We start from the raw sequence: 27,922 nt of genomic DNA, 5'->3' as shown, positions 1-27,922 counted from the left end.
ATACATGAGGTTGACTGACAGTTGAGTATATATGGTATCTGAAAAAAAAATTATTCTATAAAAATCAATATGCATGTATACAGTATATTTCAGACATTGTTACCTATAATATACCTATAATAAACTCAGGAGGGAATAGCCCTGTTTCCTTTTATATTGTTTTTTATTAAAAATGTACAAACTCATTAACAATTTGAGAACATGTTCCAAAGTACATATATTTTTAAAAATTTATTGGAATTGTTCTAGAGAACGTGTGGTGTTAAAAACCTCACATAAGCCTAGCTGGAACAATAATAACTTTTTAATCATTATTTTGGCAACATCAAGGTGACGACCTGGCAGCTTCCAGAGCATTTCTTAATGGCAATGAAAAGCAAAAGTGTCCACATATTAGTTACAGAAATATTAACTTCCAAATAGCAGAATTCACATGCTGTTTCTCATTTCTTATTCGCTTCAGATTCCTGGTTTATTTTTACAAGACTGTTAAGGAGGTCTATCCTCTGGCATGCATGGAGAGCTATGGCCAGCTTCCCCACAGTAGCTCCTTTGCTGCCTTGTCTCATTATCCACCTCTGGAACATCTGGTAAACTTTTTCTTTGAGTCCATCTCGTTCGTAGTCGTGGTCGATTTCATCCAACTCGGGATCACTGAAACCCAGTTTACGGGCACAGTGTTTCCAATGCTTTGCCAAGTTGTCCCTTACAATGTTGAGATGTGTATCAGAAACAAGAACAGTGCTCTCTGGTGGCAGAGAAAGGGCAGGGAGAACATTCAGTGACAATAAATTTTCCTCTTTTCAGAGACAAGAATTGAGACAACCCTCACAATGTCTTATATATATGAGCAAGTTGTGAAAACTGGCTCCATCACGGCATGGAAAAGTTACTTTTTGAACCACAATTCCCAGAAAGGAAAAGCTAATTTTCGGACCACAACTACCAGAAACCAACAGCATTCCTGGCTGGGAGATTTAGGGAGCTGAGGTAAAAAAATAATCATTTTTCCAAAGTCTGGGCTCCATCTTGCTGCCAACATTCAGCCATCATGTGAAGCAGCTTTTTACACTGAACTGCATGTCTGCCTACTTGCCTATATTGTGCAGTTGCTTGTAAGAGAAAGTTTTGAGCCATTCAAGATTCCTTCTCCTGTACAGGTGTTCTACACAAGCAAACATGGCTAAAAGTATATATCACATGCTTTTAAGAAATGAATTTTGCCCAAACCCCTCTAGTGTTAAAACCGCTGATTAACATGTTTCAATCTTGCCCTACTTCCAAGAAGCACAGAATGGCACACATGGAATCAGCCTATTATCCTCATGATCCCCTTGTGAGGAGCACTAGTCTAGTGAAGCTCCCTTTGTCCTTGGATTACTTTAGTTGTTTCAAGCTGAGTTCAAAGTGCAAAAGTAGACTGTATTCAGTTAACTGAGGAAAGGGGAGAAAAGAGCAGTGGGTAGAATCTTGCCCTTCCCAGTAGACTCATATTCTTCATTAATATCTTCTGCCATCTTGACCATACCCTGATATTATTTGGACACATGTCTCTCAGTTTACATCTGTGAAAATTTACAGGATATGTCCTAGGCTTCCTCAATAAGTCTCCCAAACATCGGTCCAAAACACACTGCAAAAATAATCCAGTTTGAGACCACTTTAACTGCCCTGCCTCAGTGCTAGGAAATCCTGGGAATTGTAGTTTATTGTAGCGTCAGAGCTCTCTGACAGAGAAGACTAAATGTCTCACAAACACTACAGTTCCCAGACTTCTCTAGCATTGAGCCAGGGCAGTTAAAGTGGTCTCAAACTGATTTATTTCTGCTGTGTGTTTTGGACCATCATTAACTGTACAGCACTATAATGTACTGTACACTGTATTAATTATACTGTACACTATATTAACATTAACTGCACTACACTATGGAGTTTATCACATGGCAGGCTAAGTGCCCAAATCCCGTGCAGAAACAGGATTTAAATGCAGGAAAATCCCGCAAAAGTGGGAACGTTTTCAGACACATCAGGGGCATTGAGCATTAATGTGACATTAACTCACACAGAAAGTGAGCAAAATTATGTTGCTTTATACTTTCGGGATTTTGGTGCGATCTTGTGACTTTCTGTGTGGGTTAATGTCACATTAATGCTCAATGCCTCTGACATCGTCTAAAAGCAATCCCGCTTTTGCGAGATTTCCCTGGATTTAAATCTCATTTCTACACAGGATTTATAATAATAATAATAATAATAATAATAATAATAATAATAATAATAAATATTTATTTATATTCCACCTCTTCCGATTAAGGATCAAGGTGGGTAACAACAAAGTAAATACAATATACAACAATAAAAACAACAAGCCCCTCCCTCCCAACTATAAAATTAAACAGTAAAAAAATGTTTAAAAAGTACATAACAATACATCAAAGTTAAAAACAAATCACAAATAATAAAAATAATAAAAGAGGGATTCAATTGGTTCCGGACCTTATCAATTGGGGAAGGCCTGCCGGAAGAGAAAGGTTTTTGCCGCCTTTTTAAAAGCCTCGAGTGAGGATAATTGGCGAATCTCTTCCGGCAGGTCATTCCAAGTTTTTGGAGCGGTGGCAGAGAAGGACCTCCAGGAGGTCACTGCCAGTCTGGTCTTTCTAGATTGTAAGAGGTTTTTCCTGGAGGATCAGAGTGAACGGGAAGGATTGTATGGGAGGAGGCGTTCCTTCAAGTAGACTGCACCCAGGCCATGTAGGGCTTTATAAGTGATAACCAACACCTTGTACTGTGCCCGGAAGCTAATAGGCAGCCAATGTAGTGATTTTAAAATAGGTGTAATATGGTCGAACTTGGATTTTCCAGCAACCAGTCTGGCTGTCATGTTTTGTATCAATCAGAGCTTCCGGACATGGCACAAAGGTTGCCCCATGTAGAGCTCATTACAGAAATCAAGGCGAGAGGTTACTAGAGCATGTACGACCGTTTCTAGGTCCCGCTGCTCCAGGTAGGGGCACAACTGGCGTATCAGCCAAAGCTGACAACAGGCACTCCTGGCTGTCGCATCAATCTGAGAAGACAGTTGAAGTGACGAATCCAGGAGCACTTCCAAGCTGCGGACGCAGTCTTTCAGGGGAAGTGTAAACCCATCTAGAACTGGTGAACTTATCTCCATACCTGGATTGGGGTTACCTATCACGAGTACCTCCATTTTATTTGGATTCAGCTTAAGTCTATTTCCCCTCATTTGGCTGATTCACTCCCGTGTGATAAAGTCCTAAGTTCTAATTGAAGGGCAGGAAACCATATTTGTCCTGGGAGTTACATCTCCCCTGCAGTTGTCCTGAAGCTAGATGACATCACACACCCTTTACACGAAAAATACCCCAAATAAAGAACCAGTGGGAGTTTTTCCAGCCCGTGTTTTACCTTGATACCCAGAGATACTCCTTCCCCATATGAGGAACAGGGCAGAGGAATAAAGCCTACTTAGTCCTCCTGCTTTAATTTATCAAATAGAAATGTTTGAGCATAATATATCTTGACTGAATAGTTGATCTATTTAAAATTCTTTGAGGAGTACAAGCAAAAAGTACACACTAAAGGAAGAAGAATGATATGCTTTTCAACTTACCATACAGCTTCATGTAGTCTGCATCATTATATTGAGGATATGCTGGAGGACTAGGTACCTGGAGTTTCTGATCTTTAATTTCCAAGTAATTGTAAGAGCCTATTTGAATCCCACTGCTGTTATATATATTGTAATGTTGAGGTTCTCCTGTATATAAGATATTTAAAATAACAACAACCACACTTAATTTTTTTTAAAACAAAGCATAATTTTCACATAGGAAAAAACATTAGAATGGGGACAGTATGACTAAAGAATAATGACCATTTAATGTGCTTACAGATAATTTGCATTTAAAATAGAATTATTAATAGCATGACAAATGTATTCTTTATGTACCACATTTCTGTAGTCCATAATTTCACATAAACTATGGAAGGAACAATATCGGTACCTAGAATTTCCATTCCAAGGATGGATTCACACAACCATACTTGCATCTCTGGTAGATTAAGAGCAATCCTTTGACTTGTGTTAGTTACATCTGCAAGGCCAATGAACATGCTCCCTGAAGAGAACTACTGTACTTCATTGTTCACGTCCTTAGGGACCGGGCCTCAAATGAGCATTCTGCCTCCAGGTCTCTCTGTCTTAAAAAGCATTACAGAAAGGGACCTCAAACTTCCTCCTTATGGAGTACTCACATGGAAGGAGTGGCTTGAAGGGATGAATTATATTATTTAACATTGTCAGTGCTATTTGTTTTTTGGGCCCCTTCAGGCATTCAACTTTTCCACCACAGAAAGCACTGCTCTCTGATCAAACCAAGAGGTGGGACTTATAGTACTCAAGTGGGGAAAGCTTTTGGTTCAGATTTACAGCCAGTCATGTCCTTTCCCAAGATTCTTCATTACATCCCCCCTTCCTGATAGTCCACTCTCCCTCCAGTCAGCATTCCATGCTCAATGAACATGTTCGGTCCTCAGTGAGCAATTTTCAACATAGGATCCATTATGATGATGCAGACTTTTGTAGAAAAAGTTGCTGTGTTTATTAGAGAAATGAAGGTAATATATATGATTATGCATGTGAAGTATAGTACAGGGAATAAGGTAAAGATCTTTTTGAGGAAGGAGTGGAAGTATGGATTGTTGGGAACGTCTGCTGCTTGGCTAAATATTTGAAGGGATATTTAAAAAGTCTGACCTGTATGACAGTGAGAGAGTGAGACAGGAATCTGTCCAAGTTAGGAATATGAATTAGAGATGTTAGGATAGCCAGGGTCAGAGATAGAGATGAGTTACTCAGGTCAGTTAGAACTAGGAATGAGAGATGGGAGTTAGGAATATGACTGGAAGATGTGAGTTAGTTTGTTAGGGTCAATCAGAATTTAGAAGTGTTAAATAAATAATATTTAACTTTATCATAGAATCATAGAGTTGGAAGAGACCACAAGGGCCATCCAGTCCAACCCTTTGCCATGCAGGAAATCCAAATCAAAGCATCCCTGACAGATGGCCTCCCAGCTTCCGTTTGAAGACCTCCAAGGAGGGAGACTCCACTACACTCCAAGGGAGTGTGTTGCACCGTCGAACAGCCCTTACTGTCAGGAAGTTCCTCCTAATGTTGAGGTGGAATCTCTTTTCCTGGAGCTTGCATCCATTGTTCCGGGTCCTAGTCTCTGGAGCAGCAGAAAACAAGCTTGTTCCCTCCTCAGTATGACATCCCTTCAAATATTTAAATAGGGCTATCATATCACCTCCTAACCTTCTTTTCTCCAGGCTAAACATCCCCAGCTTGCTAAGTCATTCCTCATAGGACATGGTTTCCATCCCCGTCACCATTTTAGTTGCCCTCCTTTGGACACGCTCCAGTTTCCCAATGTCCTTTTTGAATTGTGGTTTATGTTGAACTTCTGTTTAATAAACTATTTTTTATTATACGCATGTGTGTCTGAGAATCATGCATAAGGGTTATTGGAATGCTTGAGTTCAGACACATGATATCTGGTGTCAGCAGTTATTCAAAGTTGGTGATGGCCAGTGGTGGGATTAGATGAATAAAATCTTGCATCTAGAAGTCACCCAATTTGATGCCATAGTGGTGAAATAGCTGGACAACCCTCACCCTTTACAGTGATCAAAGTGTTAATTTTACTGATCATACTGGTCATAGAAAGAAAGTTCAACTTGCTCATCTTAGTGTTGTTTTTCAAAATGTTATTTTACCTGTACTATGCTTGTATGTAGGAGTATGTGCAAAATTCCTCTTCATAAATGGATTTGATTCCACAGGACCTTAACAGTTATGCAAAATGTATCAGAATTAAAAAATGGATAGTTCTTCAAAAGAGTACAAATAATTAATTCTGTTCACCAATTAACAAGGTATATAACTTGATGTGGACTCCTGGGATTCATCTCTCCAGTAGGCTAAGGATAAACAATGCTCCCAGACAGACCATATAGGCTTCTAGTCCTCCAACTTCTGATTGCCACATAACTTTGTTTCCCAGCCCATAGTCTTTAAAGCAGGGATAGAGATAATGTATTCCTCCAGAGTGTGATGGACTGCAACTTTCATAACTCTTCACCAGTCACTATACTGTCCAGTCCAAAAACATCTGGATGGTCACATGTCCTCTAGCCCTGATTTAAAAACCATGATAGCAGCCAGAGAGATCCTCACAGTGGTCTTCTCAACAAACAAGTTTGATAAAGCACTTCACATTGTACCAGGCACCAACGAGTGTAAATCACTATCCACTTGGACACTCAAGGAAGCAGCAATTAATTAATTATATGTGCATAAACGCTTTAAAAATAGTTCATGTTTTGTTAGTAATTTTTAAAAATTACTAACAAATGTGTGTGGAAAGGGGAACCAGACAACTCAGAAACGTGATTCTCCATTATCATTCCCATTTATATAAGATTAGGTGTGTACTTTCTATTCAGCACACATTTACTGTAGTATAGTACAACTGTTAGAAAAGCCTTCCCCAGGCTGGCACTCTTTAGGTATGTACTATATGGCCTATCAATCCAAGCCAATGACTACATTAGTCTAACCTATCTCATGGGAAGGGAAAGCCAAAAATGCTACCGTAAAGTTTCTTGAAGAGTGACAATAAAATGTCATAAAACAGTGAACAGTAGTAATCACAAAGTTCACTTACTGAATCATGAAAGGATATTATGTTTTAGCTGCCTGGGATTAGTAGGAAGTGGGGAAGGACTAATGTATTCACAAGACATAGTTAATTTTCTTCAGGAAAGAGCAACTATAATTACAAAACAGCTAACAACCAATTTCCATCTGTCATGTAACAGATGCCAGCCTGCTATGTATTGCTAAAGGGTCCCAGCCTGCTATGTATTGCTATGTTACATTTGTTTATTGTTATTGTTTATTGCTATTGCCTTGTATTATCCCTACTGTTGTAAGCCGCCTGGATTCCCAGTGATTGGGGGTGATATAAATAAATCCTATTATTATTATTATCTTGGGAATTAGGATCTTTTATATCTGGTATGGGCAATAATGACATCCCAGATGTTTTTGGACAGTAACTTCCATAATCTCTCAGTACTGACTACATTGGTGAGCTCTAGTCTAGTTGCCTTGAGTTCCTATACTAGGAGGAAGGCTACACACACACACACACACTGGAGGATGATCTCTGTTCTAGAAGATTTCTGGGTGACAGGTTGCTGCTGATTGGCATGGATTTCTGACACTCATGGGCTTAATAACACAACAAAACGATCCCCTTTCCCCTATCCTGCCCTAAATTATACTGCTATTTGGGGTAACTAAGAATGGATTTTTTTGTGTAAAAAGACTGTAAGATCCCTCCATGCGGGTATTCGACACACATTCTTGTGCTTAGAATTCTTTAATTCTCTGTTTTTCCACCTGGCTTTGGTTAGTGGCTCTCAAAGTTCTAACAAAAAAAGTGGATCCCTCAAATCTGAAGCTTGCCCACTCCTGATGTACTTAAAGATAACTGTGTACATTTCCCCCTCAGGTTGAGAACAGAGATCCCAACCCACTTTACTCACTGGTTCCACCAGTTAGACTTCTGAGAACACTATGGTAAGAGTCAAGGGCCTTAGGAGGACGATCTATTCCAGATTCTGGTACAGGCGGTTTACTGAAATTGAAGGAACTGGTTGGCTGCATTCTGTATTGATCTTCAGCACTGTGTGATGGTCTGAGATTTGCAGGCCTTGCCTCATAAAGATTCATTGTACCCAATAATGTATTTCCATTTTCTGGAGTTGTTCCAGTCAGTGTTGACTGTGGAGGAGCGTGGTAAAGGGGTGCAAAGGCATTAGTACGACTGGTGCTGGAGCCAGCATTTCCTGCTTTTACATATGACTCTTGTGCCCGGGGGGCAGTGGGCACTTTTGCAAATGGATCATAAGACACCTTCTTCCTCCTCTCTTCATCCCACGAAGTGGCACTGTATGTTGCAGGACGGCTCTCCGGTTTGTCCATCCGGCTGCCATATACGTGGTAATTCAGCTCATCTTGCAGTTTTCTTTCTAATGTCACAGGAGGATCAAAGGCATTTTCACAACTCTCCACAGGTTCATTCTCTGGACAAGCAGCGAACAAGGCTTCATCCATAATGTTGGCTTCAAGATGCTGAGAGCTATGTAGTGAACCAGGGAGATCTGCAAGACAGTTTGCAGCAAATGAGAAAAGTGCTTTTTTATATGATAACTTCCACAACCCCCCAGCCAGCTCCCACAATCCCCAGCCACTGTGGATTCTGGGAGCTGTAGTCCAGAATTGTAATTTTCCCAAACTCTGATGGAAACATTTTATTTATTTTGACCCTGACTAACTGTCTGTACAAAGTTAAAGGATGCAATACTGTATCTGTTTATCTGGGAATAAATCCAATTGAATTTTGCTTCTGAATAGGCATGCTCAGGATTGCATGAAAGTGTGAGAAACTTATTCAATTGCCTTTACTTTTCAATGGCAACTGGGAGCTCCAGTCTCAGTGGGGTAGTGAATCCATGTTGGGTTTCAATCCAAGGTGTAAAAGGAACCATCCAAGGTGCTAAAGCCTACTCCCAGAATAGATCTAGCAGCTTGGATAGTTCCTTTTATCCTGACAAAACCAGCTGCTGCTGCCTTAAAAAAAAATACTAGCCTTGATTCATAGAACGTAGGAAGCGGTCTTCCACCAAATTATCAGCCTTTCTAGCCTGATGGCCTCAAGGAATTTTGAGGGCAAAATACCTCAAGGTATTTTGGTTTCAGCTGCCATTTTTCCTGGACTATGGATTATGCTGGCCAAGTCAATGAGTTGTTGGTCCAAAACATCTGATGGGGCACCCCTGTTGGGCTGATTTAAGAAGCAGCAGCTCTTTAGAATCCCAGGCTGAAGGTTTCCTCATAATCTGCTACCTGATCATTTGAACTGGAGCTATTAGGGCTGAGCCCTGGGACCTGTTGGATGCAAATACAGTGGGCTCTTTACATTAGCTGCGGTTAGGGGCACAAAACACCCATTAAAGTGGAAAAACTGCCTATAGAAAACCACTATTTTTTATGTGAGGGAACACCCCTCCAGGATTTTCTAGGTCCTAGCATAACTCTACGGTCAAAAGGTGTAAGTTGACCATAGAACTGCAGTAGAAGACCTATGATTGCCTAAAGAAGTGTTTTCTCTAGAAATCTATAGGTCCTTCAGCATGACTCTATGGTCAACGTCTGGCAGAGTAACGCTGGAGGACCTAGAGATTCCCAAAGAGAATTTATTAATCAAATCCGTGAATAATCAAATCCACAAAAGTTAAAGCCACAAGCCAACTTTATGTATTTTACCACTATGCCCTGATTTTCCATAATATTGTGTGTGTGTGTGTGTGTGTGTGTGTGTGTGTGTGTGTAATGATTCAGCTCAAAGGTAGTGGTGACTGGTAATCTACCAGATGAATCTACCAGATGAAGGACATTATAAAAATGTTTAAAATAAATAAATACCAGTTTGGGCACTATTGCTTGGTGATTCTGCTACAGCATCTATTTGGAGAGACTCCATTCTTTTTACAAGTTCAATTGGCTCAGGGTACACTTCCTATGCACAAAACAGAACAACAAACAAACAAAGAAGTGGTCATTTCAAAGAAACAACTTTTATGGTGATATATCTTGGGACACCACTGGTCAAGGAAAAATCCCGATGGACTATATGATTACCACTTTGTATAACTTCAGGAATATTTTCTTTTTCTGAATCCTAGGTGTTTGAAAACTTACTTTTATCTTTTTCACATCATCTTCAACATACTTTTCATACTTTTCCTGGTAAAATGGCTTATATGTTGCATTGATTTCTGTAGGAAAAAATGAGTAAACTAATTAAAAAAAGATAAGAAATGTAGAATAAAAACTGAATGTCACTGTTCTTCTCATGTGTTTATCCTAACCTGAAATGATAAAGTGACACAAACTTAAAAGCAGGAATGGGAAGCTTTAATTACTTTTGTTTTCAAAGATATAGCCATCTTAGTCTTTAGAATCAGTATGTAGAAAGATCTTGTAGCACCTTTGAAACTAGCTGAACAAAAGAAATTGGCAATGTGAGCTTTCGTAGACTTCCGTCTACTTCCTCAGATGCATTAGTTTTGTTTGCAACACATTTACTATTGGAACTAACTTATGTTACACCAATATTGTGTAGGCCAGGGATAGGCAACTGTGGTGGAGGCCACACATATGACCCTGGGAGGGCTGAAATTTGGACAAGAATATGAACCAAAAGTGATGGGAAGCTATTTAAAGGTTTTTGTTTCCTGTAGTTTCACCCTTTTGAAAAGGGAAGATCTTTTGAGAGTGTTTTGAAACAATTTGGATTATTTTGCGGTGATCTTTCATCTGGATTTTATTTTCTTTAAATGGGGACTCCAGGGCTTTGCAAGAGATTCCTGTGGGACTTGAGCTGCAAAAAGGGTTTGGGGGGGGTTCCTATGTAGACCCTGGACCATACTTTCCAATAGACCATGTGTTTTAATATGTTTGTTGTCTTTTTAAAATAGAACTGACAACATGTTAATCACCAGTTGCTATGCTGATATGTGTACTCTTAAAAGGAGTTTTTATGAGTACAGATTTTTTTGAAAAAGAAATTAACCTCTCAACAGGGATAGGGAGGATTTTGTTTCACTCATTTTTTTACAGAAATTATCCAAAATTACCAATTTTTCCATACCTTCATCAGAAAGAGCTTCCGATTTTAAAAATGTGAATGTAGGTGAAAATGAAACAGACACATTTATCCATTTAGCTAGAATGCTTAACTCTTAAAAGTCGGGCTTTGAATCACTGCACATTCCATCATGCTAGTAGGTCTGAAACACAATGGCCACTTCTTCTTTTTTTCTGACAGCCTCCTAATCTTTAGCGGTTCCTTTTTAACAGAGGTATAAGACTTCTCCAGACTGAGAATTGTTGTACCTATTGAATTTAGCCAGTTCAGGTGGCTAAGAATTTTGTTTGGGTTTTGATAAGAACATATGAAAATTCACAAAATGACAGAATACATCTCATGGAAAGAGTATGCATTGAAAACAGCTCCAAAAGGAAAACTGACAGATCCATTCACCCCAGTACCTGCAAAAGTTGGGCGTTTCTCTGGTTCTTGTTTCCAGGATTGTTCCATTAAAGTAATTATTTCATTTGGACAATCTTCCTCTACCTCTTTTTTAAGTGGCCTGGCCCCATTCATGATACAGAAGCAGACGTGCATGTCATTTACAGCATCTGTAAATAGTAGAAGTGATAGTGATGAACATGAAGGTAGACTTGAAGGTGATGAATATGAAGTTGACTATAGGCAGCAGGAAGCATAAGAAAAGAAGAGATTCTTGCTTGGAAACACTTACTTTCATAAGGCTCTTTGCAGGCAAAAATGGCCCATAATACAATGCCAAAACTGTAGACATCTGATTTTTCCACAGGTGTAGTGTTGATGTCTCGCAAGTGCTCTGGTGCCATGTAGAAAAGGGTTCCAGCATTACTTTTGGAGCCAGCATTGCTCTTGATCTTTCTCTGTCGGCTGGTCTCTTCTTTAGTCAGCTTTCTCCAGTTTTTGAAACAGGCCACACCAAGGTCTGCTATCTGCAAGAGAGGTTGGAGAATAGTTGGGATGGGAAGAGAACCAAGCAGGTGGATCCCAATGATACAGGATACTCATGCAAGGAGGTGGGGAGAAGTTTTTCCTAACTGCTAACACAGTACTTCTTGTCTTTTTTGGACTACAACTCTCAGAATTCTTTAGCTAGCTTGGCGATTAATCATAATAATAATTTTTATTTTTTATTTAATAATAATATTTGTATACCGCCCTCTGGCAAACCAATCCGGGCGGTTAACAACAGTAAAATATAAAATATGACAATTAAAAATACTTTATCCCTCCCCCCTTAAGACAGTATTAAATAGTATAACATATTAAAAATACAATATCAAGGATAAAAACAGCAATTAAAACTAAAAACCCTGATATCCCTCTGTTGATCCTCAACCATCTCTAAGATGGGGCCACGGGAGGAATGAGGGAATCAGGGAACCTGGGAAGGGATGGTTAATCTGGAAAGGCCTGCCGGAAGAGATCCGTCTTGACCGCTTTTTTAAAGCTGTCTAATGATGTTATCTGACGGATCTCATCCGGCAGGTCGTTCCAGAGTTTGGGGGCGACAGCAGAGAATGCCCTCTGGGAGGTTGCCGCAAGCCTAGATTTTAGAGGCTGCAGTAAGTTCCTCCCAGAGGACCGGAGAGCGCGGGGAGGATTGTACGGGAGGAGGCGGTCTCTAAGATAGTTTGGACCCAAGCCATTTAGGGCTTTAAAGGTGATAACCAACACCTTGTACTGGGCCCGGAAGCTGATAGGCAGCCAGTGGAGGGACCTCAAAACCGGAGTAATGTGGTCCCTCCTAGATGTACCTGACACAAGCCTGGCTGCCATGTTTTGAACCAGCTGTAATTTCCGAGTCAAGCACAGGGGTAGCCCCATGTAGAGTGCATTACAGAAATCAAGGCGTGAGGTTACCAGTGCGTGCACAACCGTCTCGAGATCCCTTACTTCAAGAAAAGGGCGCAGCTGGCGTATCAGCCGAAGCTGATAACAGGCACTCCTGACCGTTGCATTTACCTGATTTGTCATCAGGAGCGACGAGTCAAGGAGCACCCCCAGACTGCGAACACAGTCGCTGGAGGAGAGTGTGACCCCATCCAGGACTGGAGGTTGCAACCCAATTCTTGGTTTCGGGGCCGCTACCATGAGCACCTCCGTCTTGTCTGGATTCAGTTTCAATCTGTTTTTCCTCATCCAGCCCATTACCGCCTGAAGACATTCATTGAGAGAAGAGATGCCATCGGAATTCGAGGCCGACGAACGAGATACGGAGAAATAGATTTGGGTGTCATCAGCGTACTGATAACACCCAGCACCATAACTCCGTATTATCTCACCCAGCGGCTTCATATTAGCTGCAGGATTCTTGGGACCCAAATACATGGTCCTCCTAACCTACATCACAACAATCCTATAATTAGCTTAGATTATGAGATAAGACAGTGGCCCAAAGTTACCCAAAGTGAGCTTAATGACTATGTGTGAATGTGACCACATCTTACTCCAGCAGTCTCCTGCATCTTACTCCAGCAGTAAGACTGTTGGGCGAAACAGACTGCCCCTTTGCACCACCTTCTGGGTGGCTTGGGAGCACAGCATTTACACGCCTCATGCTCTGAAACTCCCCAGAAGCTGCCTGGCCATTTACATGAGCCGCTTCATGATGCTCCAGTGGAGTGGTGTTTATATGTCGCACACCACCAGAACGTCATGAAGCTGGCTTCCAGCCGTGGTGAAAAAGCCAGCTTTTTGCAGCTTGAAAAATGAGCAGCTATTTGCCACTCCTTTTTTGGGCAGCTTCAAGGTAGATTGGGGCCACAGCATGTGGTTGCCGCAGCCTCAATCTGCCTTTGGAAGGGGCAGCTTCAAGCTGGCCCTTCTGCCGGTCTATTTTGCCCCTTAGTCTGTGTGTTTAAGTTAGGACATGTTTAGGTGGGAGAGCCAACAATCAGACATAAAGAAAAGGCACATGGTACACTCCATCCTGGCATATTAGATCAGAAAGAAAATTTAAAAAAATATTCAGAGCTGGGAATCCAAGTTTATTTACAACTGAATGTTTAATTTTTATCCCCCCCCCCCCATACACATATGCAAAACTGGCATCGGTATTGACTTGCCAACCTCCCACAATGGCATCCAGCCCTGGAATGTTCAGTCATTGCTGCTAGAAGAAGCTAGTCTGTCAGAATCCAGAACACTTTTCCCACAACATAATTATAGTATTATACTGTACTCCACTTTAGAGGTGCCAGCGTGGTGTAATGGTTTGATTATTGGACTATGACTCTGGAGATCCGGGTTCAATTTCCCGTTTGAACATAAAAGCCCTTTTATGTTTGGGCAAGTCACGCACTCTCAGCCTCAGAAGATAGCAATGGCAAACCCCCTCTGAAGAAACTTGCCAAAAAAACAACAAAAAAACCACCCTATGATACATTCGCCTTAAGGTCATCATAATTTTAAAAATGACTTGGAGACACACAACAACAACAACAACAACAACAACATTTTGCTTTAATTGCAATGGCAATGTCCTGTGGAATCCAGGGATCTGCTAGGATATTGAGAATTCCCAGCCAGGCAGATCTAGTTCCTCACCAAATTTCAAAGCCCCAGATTCCATAGGATGCAGTAATGGCAGCAAAAATGAATATTCAGCCAGTCAGAATCCTCAGGTACCTCATTCTGTGAGAACAGTTCTCAACTAATATTACCAGATAAGGGCCAAACAACGGCACTGATTTGCTTACTGAATTATTGCTTACTCACCAAACTATAAAGCAGGTTGAATGATGGTTATTTTTTCATAATAAATGCAGCACATGGGAGAAGGGAAGAAAACCGACCTACCTGTCCTGCTTCATCTCATCCTTCAGTGGGCAAGAATGTGTTTAATAAACACAGACATGTTTTCAGTTTAGCAGTAAAAGTCATATACCACCTTTGACAGGCCAAGCCAGAAGTATTGTGCTAACGATACCTTGATATGAAAGTCTTCATCTACAAGGATGTTCTCTGGTTTGAGGTCTTTGTGTACTAAACCCTGCCCAGTTAAATAAAGCATCCCTTCAATTATCTCCAAGATGAAGCGTCCTTTCAACGGCAAAGGAATAGGAGTCTGCAATACAGCAAAAATTAATATGTTTCAAAATATTTTCCCCCCATGTGGCTAATGTACAATCAGGTGGGAAGTCAGTGAAAACAATCTGCTGTTTTTAATAATAAAAAGAGTTTGACTTACTGGTGTATCAGGGACAGAATACGAGGAAAGCAGATTTCGGACTTAGAGGGGCTACTCTGTCTTTTAATGGCACTTCAAGCCACTGGCATATCAAGGGGGCAGTGTGATTGGCCCAATCTTGGTGCAGGTAAAAAGGAGGTGCATTGTCTGTCAAATATACTAGGTACACCACTGGGTGGTAAAATGGATCTATGATAGGAGGACTGATATAGGCAGATTTGGAGCCCTAGTCTTGTAAAAGGAAAGCTCGCTGAGAATCCTTAGGTACAGATATTGCAGCCCCACCGTTACTGTTTCACCATGCCCTCTCCCTCACTCCAATGAGAAGAAGGAAATAATTCTTCATCTGGGACTGGGTGACATTTAAGGCACTTGAAACCTATACATTTGTCCTGGTGGAAGGGGGAAGTGAAGAGAAGAAACCGATACACCCCAAGAGCTCCTCCTGTCTCTTTTCCTCTGGGCCATAAACTTGGCACTCCTATCTTCCCTCTACTTAGAGCTGTTGAATCTCTTCTTCCACTTTTTTTCTTCCTTTTTTCTTTCTTTCTTGACTATGAGGGGGGGAAAAACTCTGTTCCCCATGTAAAATATTCTAGGTATGCCACAGGTGAACATGAATCAAAGAATTTTGAGCCCATGAGTTTGCTTTGCATACCAGAAATAAACAGAGTTCACAATCTCTCCAAATATTGAAATCCACTTTGGGTCACACCATGTGTTCTTCATTTTAATACAGTTGACCCTCCACTTTTGCAGATTTGACTTTTGCAGATTTGATTATTTGTAGTTTGAATTAATATGTTCTGTCTAGGAATCTCTAGGTCCTTAATCATATATCTGCCAGAAGTTGATCATAGAATTGTGCTGGAGAACCTAGACGTTCCTAGAGAAAACACTTCTCTAGGCATTTGTAAGTCCTCCAGCATGATTCTATGATCAACTTCCAGCAGATGTTGACCACAGAGTTGCAATAGAGGACTTGGACATTCCTAGAGAGGTGTTCTCTGAAATAAAAATAATAGTGTTTTTTTTAATTGTGGTTTTTCCAGATTCATGGATGTCCTTCACCTCTAACCCCAGCAAATATGGAGGGATTACTGTATAATTTAGTTGTTATGGGGAGATAATAATGTTGTACATGCTATTGGGGAGTCAGAAATCCTTGCTGATCTATGACAAGCCACCAAGCAATCTACTTAATCTATCTTCTGCCATCTACTGTATTAAGCCTTTGGAATCAAGTGCATTTAAAGGAATCTGATCATCTGCAGTGGATTTTGCCTTTCTAGGATAAAATAATAATAATCAAGGAAACTAATGCAGCTGGTTGCATTCCAGGAATCTTATAAACAGATATTTGTGAAAACTGGATTTGAACCCATTTGTTTATGAGAAGTATTAATGGAAAGCAAAACTGCTGGGAAGAATTATTTTCCTTCACTACTTTTCCCACAATGCCCTATCCAGCATAGTCACTAGCCATGTGACAGCTAAGAAATTTTGGGAATTCTTGTTGGGATGGACAGAGTCTGGATAACAATGGGGACTAATATCCATAGGCAGTTGCTAAGAGGCTTTGGCAGCATGTAATGGCCCATTAGTGATCCCTAATTCCTTGTCTAGAGCCTCAGCTTCTCCCAGTATTTTGGGCTTCAGATACCAGAAGCCTGAGGCAGCATGGCCAAGAACAATTACAGCAGTTATGCACAAAATATCTGAAGGACCTAGAAGACAAGCTCAAATAACTTTACCAAGTTTAGTTTTCACATACTTCTCCTAGTTTCAGTGGGTATTTTAACCTTCCACATTATTTGAAACTCTGGAACTTGCAAGTACAATAAATAAGTCAACACACGTGTATGATCTAGTTTTCAGGGTTTTTTTTTTTAATGACTGTAACTGAGATTATTTTTCCTCACATGGAAAAAGCCTATAGTATTTAGGAATATTAGGGCCCTTAGTTCCTTATTCTATGTACAGTTAGTTGTGAGGAATCTTTGTTCCTGCAGATATTTTGGACTTTGATGCCTAGAAGCCCTAGCTATGTAAAGCACTGTAGTATTTGCCATCAAAAACATTTGGACAAATATTCCCAACCCAAAGAGTCCCTAACTTTTGTTATTATCTTGTCTTTGTATACTAAATGCATCCTGTTTCATCATTTGGGAATTACAAATCCAAACCATTTTCACCATGCTGCAAATATCAATGAATGCAACTGTCAGACAGCCACCAATATTTTCAATATCATTTTCTAATTTTCTACATGCTGTTTCCAAATAACTGGTCACCTTCTCTGCAAGTTATCAATCATGCTCCCTACTCACCGCCTTTAGTACTGACATCAGGTTTCCTTTGCGTACGTATTCCATCACAAGGGAGTAGTTCCCATCTTCCAGAACGACACCCAGTAGTTTGACCACACGGTCATGATTTAATTTCTGCATAATCCTGCCCTCTTCTAGAAGAGAAGTGTTACAGCTGAAAAAGAGATGCTGCAGGATTACTATGGTGCATGACTGCCAAGGACAGATAAGGACCAAAGACATTGGATTCAGTTCAAAAGTTGACTTAGCCATTTGAACAGGAGGGATAGTTCAAACCAATTATTTGATGGCAGCCTTAAAGATGGCAGCCTTAAGGATTGGGGGCTTGCGATTATTGTCCCCGTATACAAAAGTGGGGAAAGGACAATCCTGCTAATTATAGACCAATTCATCATCTTAATACAATGAATAAACTTTATGCAAGATAATTACAATGGAAATTGCAGGCCTAGTTGGAACAGGAAAATATACTTTCAGAGGAGCAAGTTGACTTTAGATAAGGCCAGACCAGCAGAGATCAATGTCTAGTATTTTAGCATCTTATTGAAAAATATTTCACCTACTTATGCTGCTTTTATAGATTTTAAAGCAGTATTTGATTCTATACGTGAAGCCAAATTGTGGGGAAAATTGGGGGCATCCTCAGCTGAATAATGTCTACTCCATTTAATACACATATCGTATGAAGGGACTTCACTTAAAGTAAGGGTCACCTCACCAATGCCATTGAGACTGAGAAGTGCGTTAAGCAAGGCTGCATATTATCTCTACTCTTATTCCATTTTTATATCAATTCCATGGTGGGCCACTTTTACAATACAAACTTTTACTTTTGTTTAATTAATGCAGTAAATTAAACTCATTCAATGTTCATTAACATAATATTAATTAAAATGAATTATTTCATTGAATAAATGTAAATTGTTTCTTTTCACTACCTGGAGAAAAACCACAGGAGAGGGATATTGTCTTATTTGGGGGCTTCTCAAAATACACACTGAGTTAGCCACTGTGGTAAGGCTAAACCCTGGAAAAATCAGCAGTGATGGCCATGTTGGTCCAAACCTTGAAGGAGTTGTCCAAGGTGCTGGGGATATGATTCAACACCTGTTTTGAGTACAGGATTCAACATCTTGGACAGATATTCTTTAAAGATCAAACCCTGGAGTGGGTTACTGACATGGAAACCATCAGCCATCGGTGAAACTTAGAGGAGAAGCCAATTATCCAAAGAAAGACCCAATTCAGCAATCGCCAGAAGCTTGACGGTGAGCACCTCTAGCCTGTCCTCTCCTGTTTACATCCTTTCTGCAACTTACTCAGTGCGTTGAGGTCCTGTGTACACTGTTTTTAAGATCACAAGTCCATGACTCTTGTGGTAACACAATGAAACCATTCCAAAACCACCAGCGTCCAGCTGCTCTTTTTGCAAAAGGTCTGCTGAACTCATCTGGATGTCAACCAAGGACATGATTGCAATTCACAAGGCAGTTCACCAGTTCATCCAGGGCCTGCAATATGAATACAGAACAGAAGGTGTGTTACAGGCTCCCTTTCCACTGCCATGGCCAAAGCACTGCATATGGTATGGAGCATTTTGAATGTTTTGAGGATAGTTTCAGAACTTAGCAAAATTTCATTTTGGGCTATACTGCTAGAATCCCCTAATAACCATGGCCAGACATGGATTTTATTATTTATTTATTTATTTATTTATTTAATGCTGGAAGTTGTATCCCAAACAGAAACTCTCCCAAGAGCTAGAGAGTTCACAGGTGACACAAAGAGTGCAATCCTAGGCATACTGATTTAGAAGTAAATCCCAGTGTGTTCAATGGAGCACTCGCAGTCAAAAAAAGGCATTTAACTGGTTGCAAGGGCTTTTTTGTTGGTAGGTTGTGTGCTGTATTTTTAACTCTGTTGTTGTGTTTTTAAATGATTTTACACTTCTCAAAAATTTAATAGTGTTTCAATATGACAGCTTATTTGTGTTTTAACTTATTTACTATCATGTTTTTACTCTTATCTTGGTTTTAATTTTTCATAAGTTGCTTTGGGCCATAGGCTGGGAGAAAGGCAGCATATAAATAAAAGCCAAGATGCCACATCAGAAGATGTAGTTACGATAGCTATGTCTTTGTAACAACATCACCCAATGCTATCCCTCAACCTATCTTTTCTGCAGTGCATCCCCCCCTCCCACAACAACACTGCAGTTTCCATACTACTGGAAACAAGGAGATGAATGGAGCTGTGTCCACCTGCTGATCTGCACTACAGAAATAAGACAGTTTGCCACGACTCAATATTTGGAATCGTAGGATTTGTAGTATTGTGAGATATTTAGCCTTCTCTGTCAGAGAGCTCTGAGGCCACAGTAAACTACAAAACCCAGAATTCCATGGCATTGAGCCATGGCAGTTAAAGCAGTGTCAAATTGCATTATTTCTGCTGTGCTCTTCTACATCACTATGTCCTGACATGACACTTGCCCAGGGTTGTCCAGGAGCTTCCACTACAGTAACCCCCTTGCATTTTGATTTGCCTTTCTTCCGAGTTGTTCATGGCAACATGTAGTTTTGTTACAGTCCTTTATTTTATTTTACAGTCCTCTCCTTGCAAATGGACTGTTCTCTTTGTTTGATGGTTCGGCTCATTACCAGCCTTTTGAGACCATAATAGAGGGCAGGACGATGTCCCTCACATATGTCAATGCAGTTTATGTGTTCCTTTGGAATATGGGTACCTGACTGATTATATATATGAGCATTCTCAAGCCATAATTGCTTGTACTGTACTGTTTTCATTTTAACTTGTACACCACTTTGATTGTCCAGACAAAAAGTGGGCTATAAATAAAAAGTTTATTATTATTATTATTATTATTATTATTATTATTAATGGATAATTAATCCATGGATAACAACAACAACAATAATAAAATTTATTTGTATCCCGCCCCTCTGAGAACAATCGGGGTGGCTTGTTCTGGATACTGGGGTTTGTGGCACTGGTTGTATATTTCTAAAGCCTTCTCAATGGATATTATCTCTTGTGAGCAACCATGTCATTTCACAGCCAGCTGCTCTACAGATATCAGGATTTCACTGTGCATGGCCAGGAATTCATCTTCTGCTGGTCTCAGTCAAAGGGTGTTGTACTGAGGATGTAGCATTCCTTTTTCTGCTGCTTTTGTTGCATTCTTTTTTCTGCTGAGGATAATACACAGTGCAATGGATTCATGTTACACCAAAAGATATTCCACCTAAACATTAGGAAGAACTTCCTGACAGCAAGAGCTGTTTGACAGTGCAACACACTCCCTCACAGTGTGGTGAACTCTCTTTATTTAGAGGTCTTTAAGCTGAGGGTGTACAGCCTTCTGTCAGGATTGTTTTGATGTTGTAGTTTCACATGGCACCAAGTTAGATTTGGTAACCCTTGAGGTCTCTTCCAACTCTGATTCTATAATTCATTTCTGTGATTCATGAATGATTTAGTTGGCACTATACCAATCTTGGTTTACTGTTTGCTAACCCTATTGGATCATACAGCTTTCTTTGGAGAATACTCTTCATTGTGCATTCCTCTATATCATGCTTTGATCCTCTAGTTAGCTCTCGTCATGGAGGAGTCCGAATGCCTCGTTTTGGGGTGTCACAGATGCCATCTTCATTTTCCCTGCCTGCTGTACCAGTCATTACTGGCATGGCATTGTGTGCTAGATGTGAATTCTTCTTGTAACTAGAGGTGCTGCAGCAGGCATATGGGAGAACTGTGTTGCAGTGTGACAGGAAGAGATCTGGATGCATCTCTGTTCATCCCCTCATCCTCTGGCAACATGGAGATGGACATATTGGGGAGGGCTGAACTGAAGAAAAGATAGGTTGTGCTGGGGGGGGTCTCCTACAATCCCTTATGATGGATGGGGATTACAGGAGTTTTTTTGCAAAAACATCAGGAGGACCAAAGGTTCACTCCTTCATCTTTGATTCTCTTCTGTAGCATTGTTGCAAACTACATTCACAATCACTTTTAACACCTGGCAGAATACCTATGAATGGGCATTGTCCTGAGAAAGACATGTTGGCTCTATTTCTGAAAACCAAGAATTAGAATCTCCAGGGATTGCTATAATCTTTTTCATAAACTGGGTGATAGTCCAAAAACTTTTATTTCTTACTACCAATGCAGTCTGCATTTTCTAAGTGGACCTTCTGAGTATTAGAAGGACGGAAGGAAGGTCCACTTTCGTTGAGAGTGCAATCTACAACTCCAGAAATATCTGAGAATTGCACCTGAAGAAAACTAATTGGTGACTGGCTGAAATGTGTTGGGCATTTTAAGAAATAAAAGTTTTTGAACCATCATACAGGACATGAGACTTTGTTTCCTTTCATTCTTCCACTGTGAATACATTCTTTCACGTTTTTTGTCCTGTAATCTTTTCCAATAAAAAACAGAGGTGGGGCTTCAATCCCCTATCCCAATATATATTTTATTATAATGAGTTAACATAGCACCCTTAAATAAATATTTCCAGGGTTGCTCACATAAATGTACAATCAGACCACAATCAAGAAAAGACCTTAATGAAAACAAACACGACAAAATAGTACCTGAAGCATAAAATGTCTCATTTGGTTAGAAGGGCAAGGGAAAAAAATGGTCCTGACATGATGCTCTTTGGGGAGTGAAGTGTCACAACAGAAAATATCCTCTCCACACTGACCATATATTTCTGATTACATGGCCTAGGTACACCCCTCTAGTGTGAAAAATCTGGCAGCTGCCCACCCAGTTAGAATAAGGCATTGCTCTCGGAGCACAGGGAGCTATTTGTTCATTCGTTCGTTCATTCATTCATTCATTCATTCCTTTCCTTTCTCTCAACAAGGGACCCAAGGTGGCTTACAAAATTTAAAACAAAAGTTGGCAAAAATGTACAGTGCAAAAGTTAAGAAACAATTAAACTATACTATTTTAAAAGATAGTTAAAATATTTAATACATTTAAAGCATGATTTTAAAAACATACAGGATAAAAACACCATACCACTATCAACACCATTCCACCATTCCATTGATTAAAAAAAATCAATCAATGGCTTGCCTAAATAAGATCTTAACTTACTGCCAGAAAAACAGCAGGGAGAGGGCTAACCAGATCTCCCATGGAAGGGAGTCCTGCAGCTTGGGAGCAGCCACTGAGAACGCTTTCTCTCCTGTCCTCCCCAAACATGCCTGTGATGCTCGTGAGATCAAGGAGCTTATTGCATGTCTTAATAATCAATTTTACCTCTGTCCAGCTTCAGTCTTTATTCAGGCTGCATCCTGATCTTATCAGAAGGTTTTTGCCACTGAATCTGCTACCCGAATACATCCCCACTTCCAGGAGTGCTCCAGTGGCCATTTTCTTAAGCTGGAAAACTCCTGGATCTAAAAAGAGCTGCAAGGAAGCAGGGATGCACCTGGGATGTATTCAGGCAGCAGATTCGACAGCAAAAAACCTTCTGATAAAATGGAGCCTGAATTAAGACTTAAGCCAGATAGAGGTAAAACAGATTATTAAGACATGTGATAAGCTCACAAGAGAAAGCCCTCCCCCACAGATTTTGAAACTCCAGCTGGCTCATATGGGGAGATACAGTCTTTGAGATAGTCTGGATCCAAGCCATGCAGGGCTTTAAAGGTCATACCCATTACTTTGAATTCTGCTAAGAAATGGACTGGTTGCCAGTGAAGCTGTTTCAACAGGGGAGTTTCACAGTCTATGTAACCAGCCTGTCAGCAACCTAGTTGCAGCATTTTGGATCTGCTGAAGTTTCTGAACAGTTTCCAAAAGCAGACACACAGAGTGTGTTAGCAATCCAAACTGGATGTAATTAAGGCGTGTGCCACTAAATGATAAATTACCTCTAAATTATATTGAGCCAGACCATTCGTCTTCTTAAAATGACCAACAGGTGTTCACCAGAGTTTCAAGCAGGGGTTTTAACTACCCCTACCTGAAGATGACAGGGAGTGAGTCTAAGACCTTCGGTATGCTAGGCCAGATCTCTGTCCCTGAACTATCCTTCTTCCCTTACAGGTTTCCCATTCATTTTAGATGAGAGTAGGCTACATTGGACCAGAAATTGGTGGACTTCAACTCCAATGACCATTTATCATTGGTGACTAAGGCTGATGATAGTCCAGTAGCAGCAGGACTGCCATAAGTTGCCCACTGCTGCTCAGTGGGAATACATAGGCAATATGTATTCTGGTCAGTTTTAACTTGTATGTTTGTTTGTTTGTTGTTGTTTTTTGTTCTGTTTTTTAAATATTGCATTGGATTTAATACCTTTTTAAGGAGGGGAGGGTACCAGGGATTTTATATGTTTTGTATTTTTAACTTTGTTAGCCGCCCCAATTGTTCTCAGAGGGGCGGGATACAAATAAATTATTATTATTATTATTATTATTATTATTCAATGGCTGACAAGGCATTAATGTGGCAAATGCAACACAAACTCTATGTTTTAACCATAGGGTTTTCCTGTCAAGATTTATTCAGAGGAAGTATGCCACTGCCTTCCTCTAAGGCTGAGAGAGTGGGACTTGTCCAATGTCACCCAGTGTGTATCCACAGCTGAGTAGGGACTTGAACTCTGATCTTCTGGACTCCTAATCAGCACTCAATTCAATACATCACATTGGCTCAGAGTGACATATACTGTATCAGCAAGAAAGGTTTAGTTTTCTAACAGTTAAATTATGACTCTTAACAAAGCAAGTTATACCTGAAAGAACTTCCAACTGGGTTGCTGTACCAGGCCCACTACATACACCAAGGAATTTGCTTAACTTGACATGCACAGCATGCAGAATTTCATGCCTAATTTCATCTGATAATTAAAAGTAGGGAATCCAAAAGCATAGCCAGTTTCTTTCTTTCTCTCAATTAGTCTCAAAGTTACTACAAAATCCTCCTGCCTAAAAGTAGGGAAGTAAGAGCTTTTCTGGTTTCATGAGCTTGATTTCAATTCCCATTTCTCTTTGCTATTTAGCTATTTTATTGTACTGTGATTCTTTGTTGTATTTCTGCAGTATTTTTTAATTTTTGTAACTGTGGGAGAGGAAGAGCTAAGAGGAAAAGGACACACACAGAGACACACACACACACATTTTTAATTGACAGTTCAGTGAACAAACTTAGAATAGCTGGGTGACAAGAAACACTTGCTTATACTACCCTATATGCCCTATTGAATTTCACTGGATTTATTCTCAAGCCAGTATGTACACTACAGCTGCCTTCCCAAACCTGGTGCCCCCCAATTGTGTAGCACCACAATTCCCAACACCACCTAGTTATCAGAGCCATCAGCTGGCGTACAGAGTATCACCTCTTGAGTCATAATGATGGCTACAGAAATGCATAGTTTGTAGTCACATTACTATTATCAGTGAGGACCTAGAATGTGGCCATACAACATCTTTATTCTAAGGGGGCATTCACACTTCCATCAAAGCAAAACCTTGTTGTCTTATGTCTACTAGGTTGTGAACCTAAGTGTTGTGTTCCTCCAGTCTGTTGCTGTTGTGTGCCCTTTAAGTCATTTCCAACTTATGGCAACCCTAAGGCCAGGGGCGTCATTAGGGGTATGTGGGGAATACAAAGTGTACCAGGTGACACCCTGAGTGGGGATGCCACCACTGCTTCCCACACATCTGCTTTTGGGCAGAAATGGGGGTGGCATTCGCCTGCGTCCCTTTAAAATGCTGAAGAGATGGGTTGAATGAGCCAAGGCTCAGTGGGAGGAGAAAGGAGAGGCCCTAGGTCAGGATTTTGTTTTTAAATAAATTATAAATTTTGATTTTTTTAAAAATTAATTTTTTCAAAAAAGTACTTTAAAAACATCACATGTTCCCAAGTTTTCACTTTAACTACATATAACTATGTGCATGTGAATATATTTAAGTATGTTATTGTGTGGATGATATTGTCATTTAAAGGTATAATTTTCATTTTGCTAGTTGTTTATGTCACAACGATTGCCATTACGTTCAGTGATATATGGGAATTACAATTCATGAGTAACATTACTACAAAAAACATGACTAAGGATTCTGTCTAGTGTGGGATGGGAGGAGGTCAATGGTGTGTGTGTGACACTATTAGTTATCGCACTGGGTGACACCAACCCTAGTGCCACTACTGACTAAGGCGAACCTACCAATAAGGTTTTCTTGGGAAGATTTGTTCACAGAAAGCAAAACGATCCAAGTGGAGCAGAAAATTAATTAACAGGAGGTTGTCAGGCTGTTGAAATGAAGATCCGGGGGAAAATAATCTTGGAATTCAAGTCATAGCATTCCCACTATCCTAACCTCTTGGGCAAAAAAGAGAGGGTTAGCCAGCCAAGAAGATTACCTCCCTGACCCATGCCCTCCTCTTTCTTCTCCACCTTTCCCAGATGGCAAGACTGATTCAGAGCAAATTCGCCATTGCCTTCCACTGAGGCTGAGAGTGTGTGACTTCTCTTTTCTTCTATGATTTAAAAACAAACAAACATCTTTTGCCTGATGAAGGTACTCGTCGAGCTTTGAAAGCATGCCTGGTGTATTTTGCACCTTTTGGTTGGCCAACCACAGGGTGACCAGAGGCCCTCCTTTTCCAGGACACATTCTACATGTCAACCTTCTATCCAGGAGGAAATCCTAAACGTCTGCCATTTGGAGCATGGCTACGAAGCATGGATTCAATATTTCTATGAATCTTTGTAGCTTTTTTGGCCACTTCCTCCACTTTTTCCTTGGACGCCCCACCATTTTGTGTTGCCTTGCAGTGGTGTCACTAGGGAAGTGCAAACCACCAGGTGACATCCTAAGAGGGGTGTCACCATTGCTCCTCAAACACCTCTCTTTTGGCAGAAATAGACAATGGAATTCACCTGCTTCCCTTTAAAATGCTTTAAGGGATGGTGAGAGTCGGGAAAGCTCTGTGGGAGGAGAAAGGTGAGGCTCCAGATTTTTAAAAAATTAAATATTAAAATTTCAAATTTTTAATTTAACATAGAAACATCACATTTTAACCAAATCTTCACTATGTATATGTAAATATGTTTAGATGGTGGATAGCATATTGTAATTTGAAGGTATAATTTTAATTTTTGCTAGTTGTTTAGGTCACAACTATTAATTTAATATTCAAAGTGGTATATGAGAAGGAGGATTTATAAGGAACATGAGTGGAAAAAACATTCCTAAGGATTCTGTCTGGTGTGAAATGGGAGGATGAGGTCAATGAGGGGGTGACACCATGAGTTACCCCACTAGGGGAAACCAACCCTATGGATACCACTGGTGCCTTATCCTTTTCAGCGGTAAGGAGGAGAACACATCGGGTCACCCTGGTCAACTCAGATGTTGCTTTTATGGGTGTGAATGCTGGATCTGGTCACCTATGGCAGTGGCATCCCTAGGGTTGGTGTCACCTGGTGCAGTAACTCATGGTGTCACCCCCCCATTGACCTCCTCCCATTTCCCACCATACAGAATCCTTAGTCATGCTTTTTTGCACTCATGTTACTCGTAAATTGTAATTCCTATATACCACTGAATTGACATGCTAACAGCTGTGACATAAACAACTAGCAAAATTAAAATTATGCCTTCAAATTACAATATCATACGTGCAACCTAAATGTGGTAGAATTCAAAGCTACAGCCATATTAGTCTGTAGAATCAGTATGCAGAGAGATCTTGTTGCACCTTTGAGACTCACTGAAAGAAAGAAATTGGCAGCGTGAGCTTTCCTAGACTTCAGTCTACTTCAAATGCCTCTGAGGAAGTAATAGACCAAAGTGTAGGAAAGCTCATGCTGCCAATTTCTTTCAGTGAGTCTCACAGGTGCGACAAGATCCCTCTACTTACAACCTAAATGTATTTACATATGCATAGTGAAGATTGGGTTAAGATGTCATGTTTTTAAAGAAAATGTAAAAAGAGTAATTTTTAAAAAATCAAAATTTTAATTTAAACAAAAATATTCGGGCACCTTTCCTTCCTTCTCCAACTGAGCTTCCCAATATCTCTTAAAGCATTTCAAAGAGAGACAGGCCAATGCCATAGTGTTTTTGCCCAGAGGATACAGGGATTTGTACAGGAGCAGAGAGGTCCTCCTCCCATCCCCTTTCTGACGTCACTGGTGTCTGGCAGGGCTTCCCCCTTCTTGGGAAGAGGTTTCCTGGATTCCTTGGTTTCATTTTCGCCTCTTCCTCCTCCCTTCCCCTTCAGCCTCCAGATCATCACTCAGGAAGGCAAGTGCCCCAACTCCCCTCCACATCTCCAGAACTGGGACCCCAGGGATGGCCATGGGGGGTCCCCATCTGGGGACAAAGGGACCCTGCCCCTGATGGAGAGTCCTGGGTTAGGCTTCACTCTGACCCTAAGGAAAGGCGGAGGACAAAAACCCCCCCCCCCCCAGTGTCCCCCTTACCTTCTGCTCCCTCTACCAGGGAAGCCCCTTTTGGGGTCCTTGGATCCTTCCTCCCTCCTCCTCCTCCTCCTCCTCCAGAAACAGAGATCGCCCTGTTCCTGACTTTCTTCCTCTTTCGCGGAAGTTTTGCTGGGGC

The 27,922-nt window shown here is 40.6% G+C and overlaps 1 protein-coding gene across 3 annotated transcripts; it reads right to left on the bottom strand.

The window, feature by feature from the left end:
- Positions 1-144: 144 nt before the first annotated feature.
- RIPK1 (receptor interacting serine/threonine kinase 1) lies at positions 145-27,917 on the bottom strand. Of its 3 annotated transcripts, XM_042465746.1 has the most exons (12): positions 27,787-27,917; positions 18,623-18,814; positions 17,304-17,457; positions 14,713-14,850; positions 11,479-11,713; positions 11,207-11,356; positions 9,854-9,930; positions 9,578-9,671; positions 7,636-8,253; positions 5,800-5,868; positions 3,632-3,778; positions 145-748 (listed from the first exon to the last, which is right to left on the bottom strand). In XM_042465746.1, the coding sequence occupies exons 2-12, from the start codon at positions 18,772-18,774 to the stop codon at positions 444-446; spliced, it is 2,139 nt and encodes a 712-aa protein (XP_042321680.1). In that variant the 5' UTR covers positions 18,775-18,814; positions 27,787-27,917; the 3' UTR covers positions 145-443. The 3 variants fall into 3 exon arrangements, with proteins under 3 accessions (XP_042321680.1, XP_042321681.1, XP_042321682.1); XM_042465747.1 differs by lacking the exon at positions 5,800-5,868; XM_042465748.1 differs by lacking the exon at positions 27,787-27,917 and having other exon boundaries at positions 17,304-17,437; positions 18,623-18,755.
- Positions 27,918-27,922: the final 5 nt, after the last annotated feature.

The sequence above is a fragment of the Sceloporus undulatus genome, chromosome 4 (assembly GCF_019175285.1).
Source record: "Sceloporus undulatus isolate JIND9_A2432 ecotype Alabama chromosome 4, SceUnd_v1.1, whole genome shotgun sequence".
In the NCBI taxonomy this organism is placed as follows: Eukaryota; Metazoa; Chordata; class Lepidosauria; order Squamata; family Phrynosomatidae; genus Sceloporus; species Sceloporus undulatus.
This window is presented reverse-complemented; position numbering and strand designations above follow the sequence as displayed.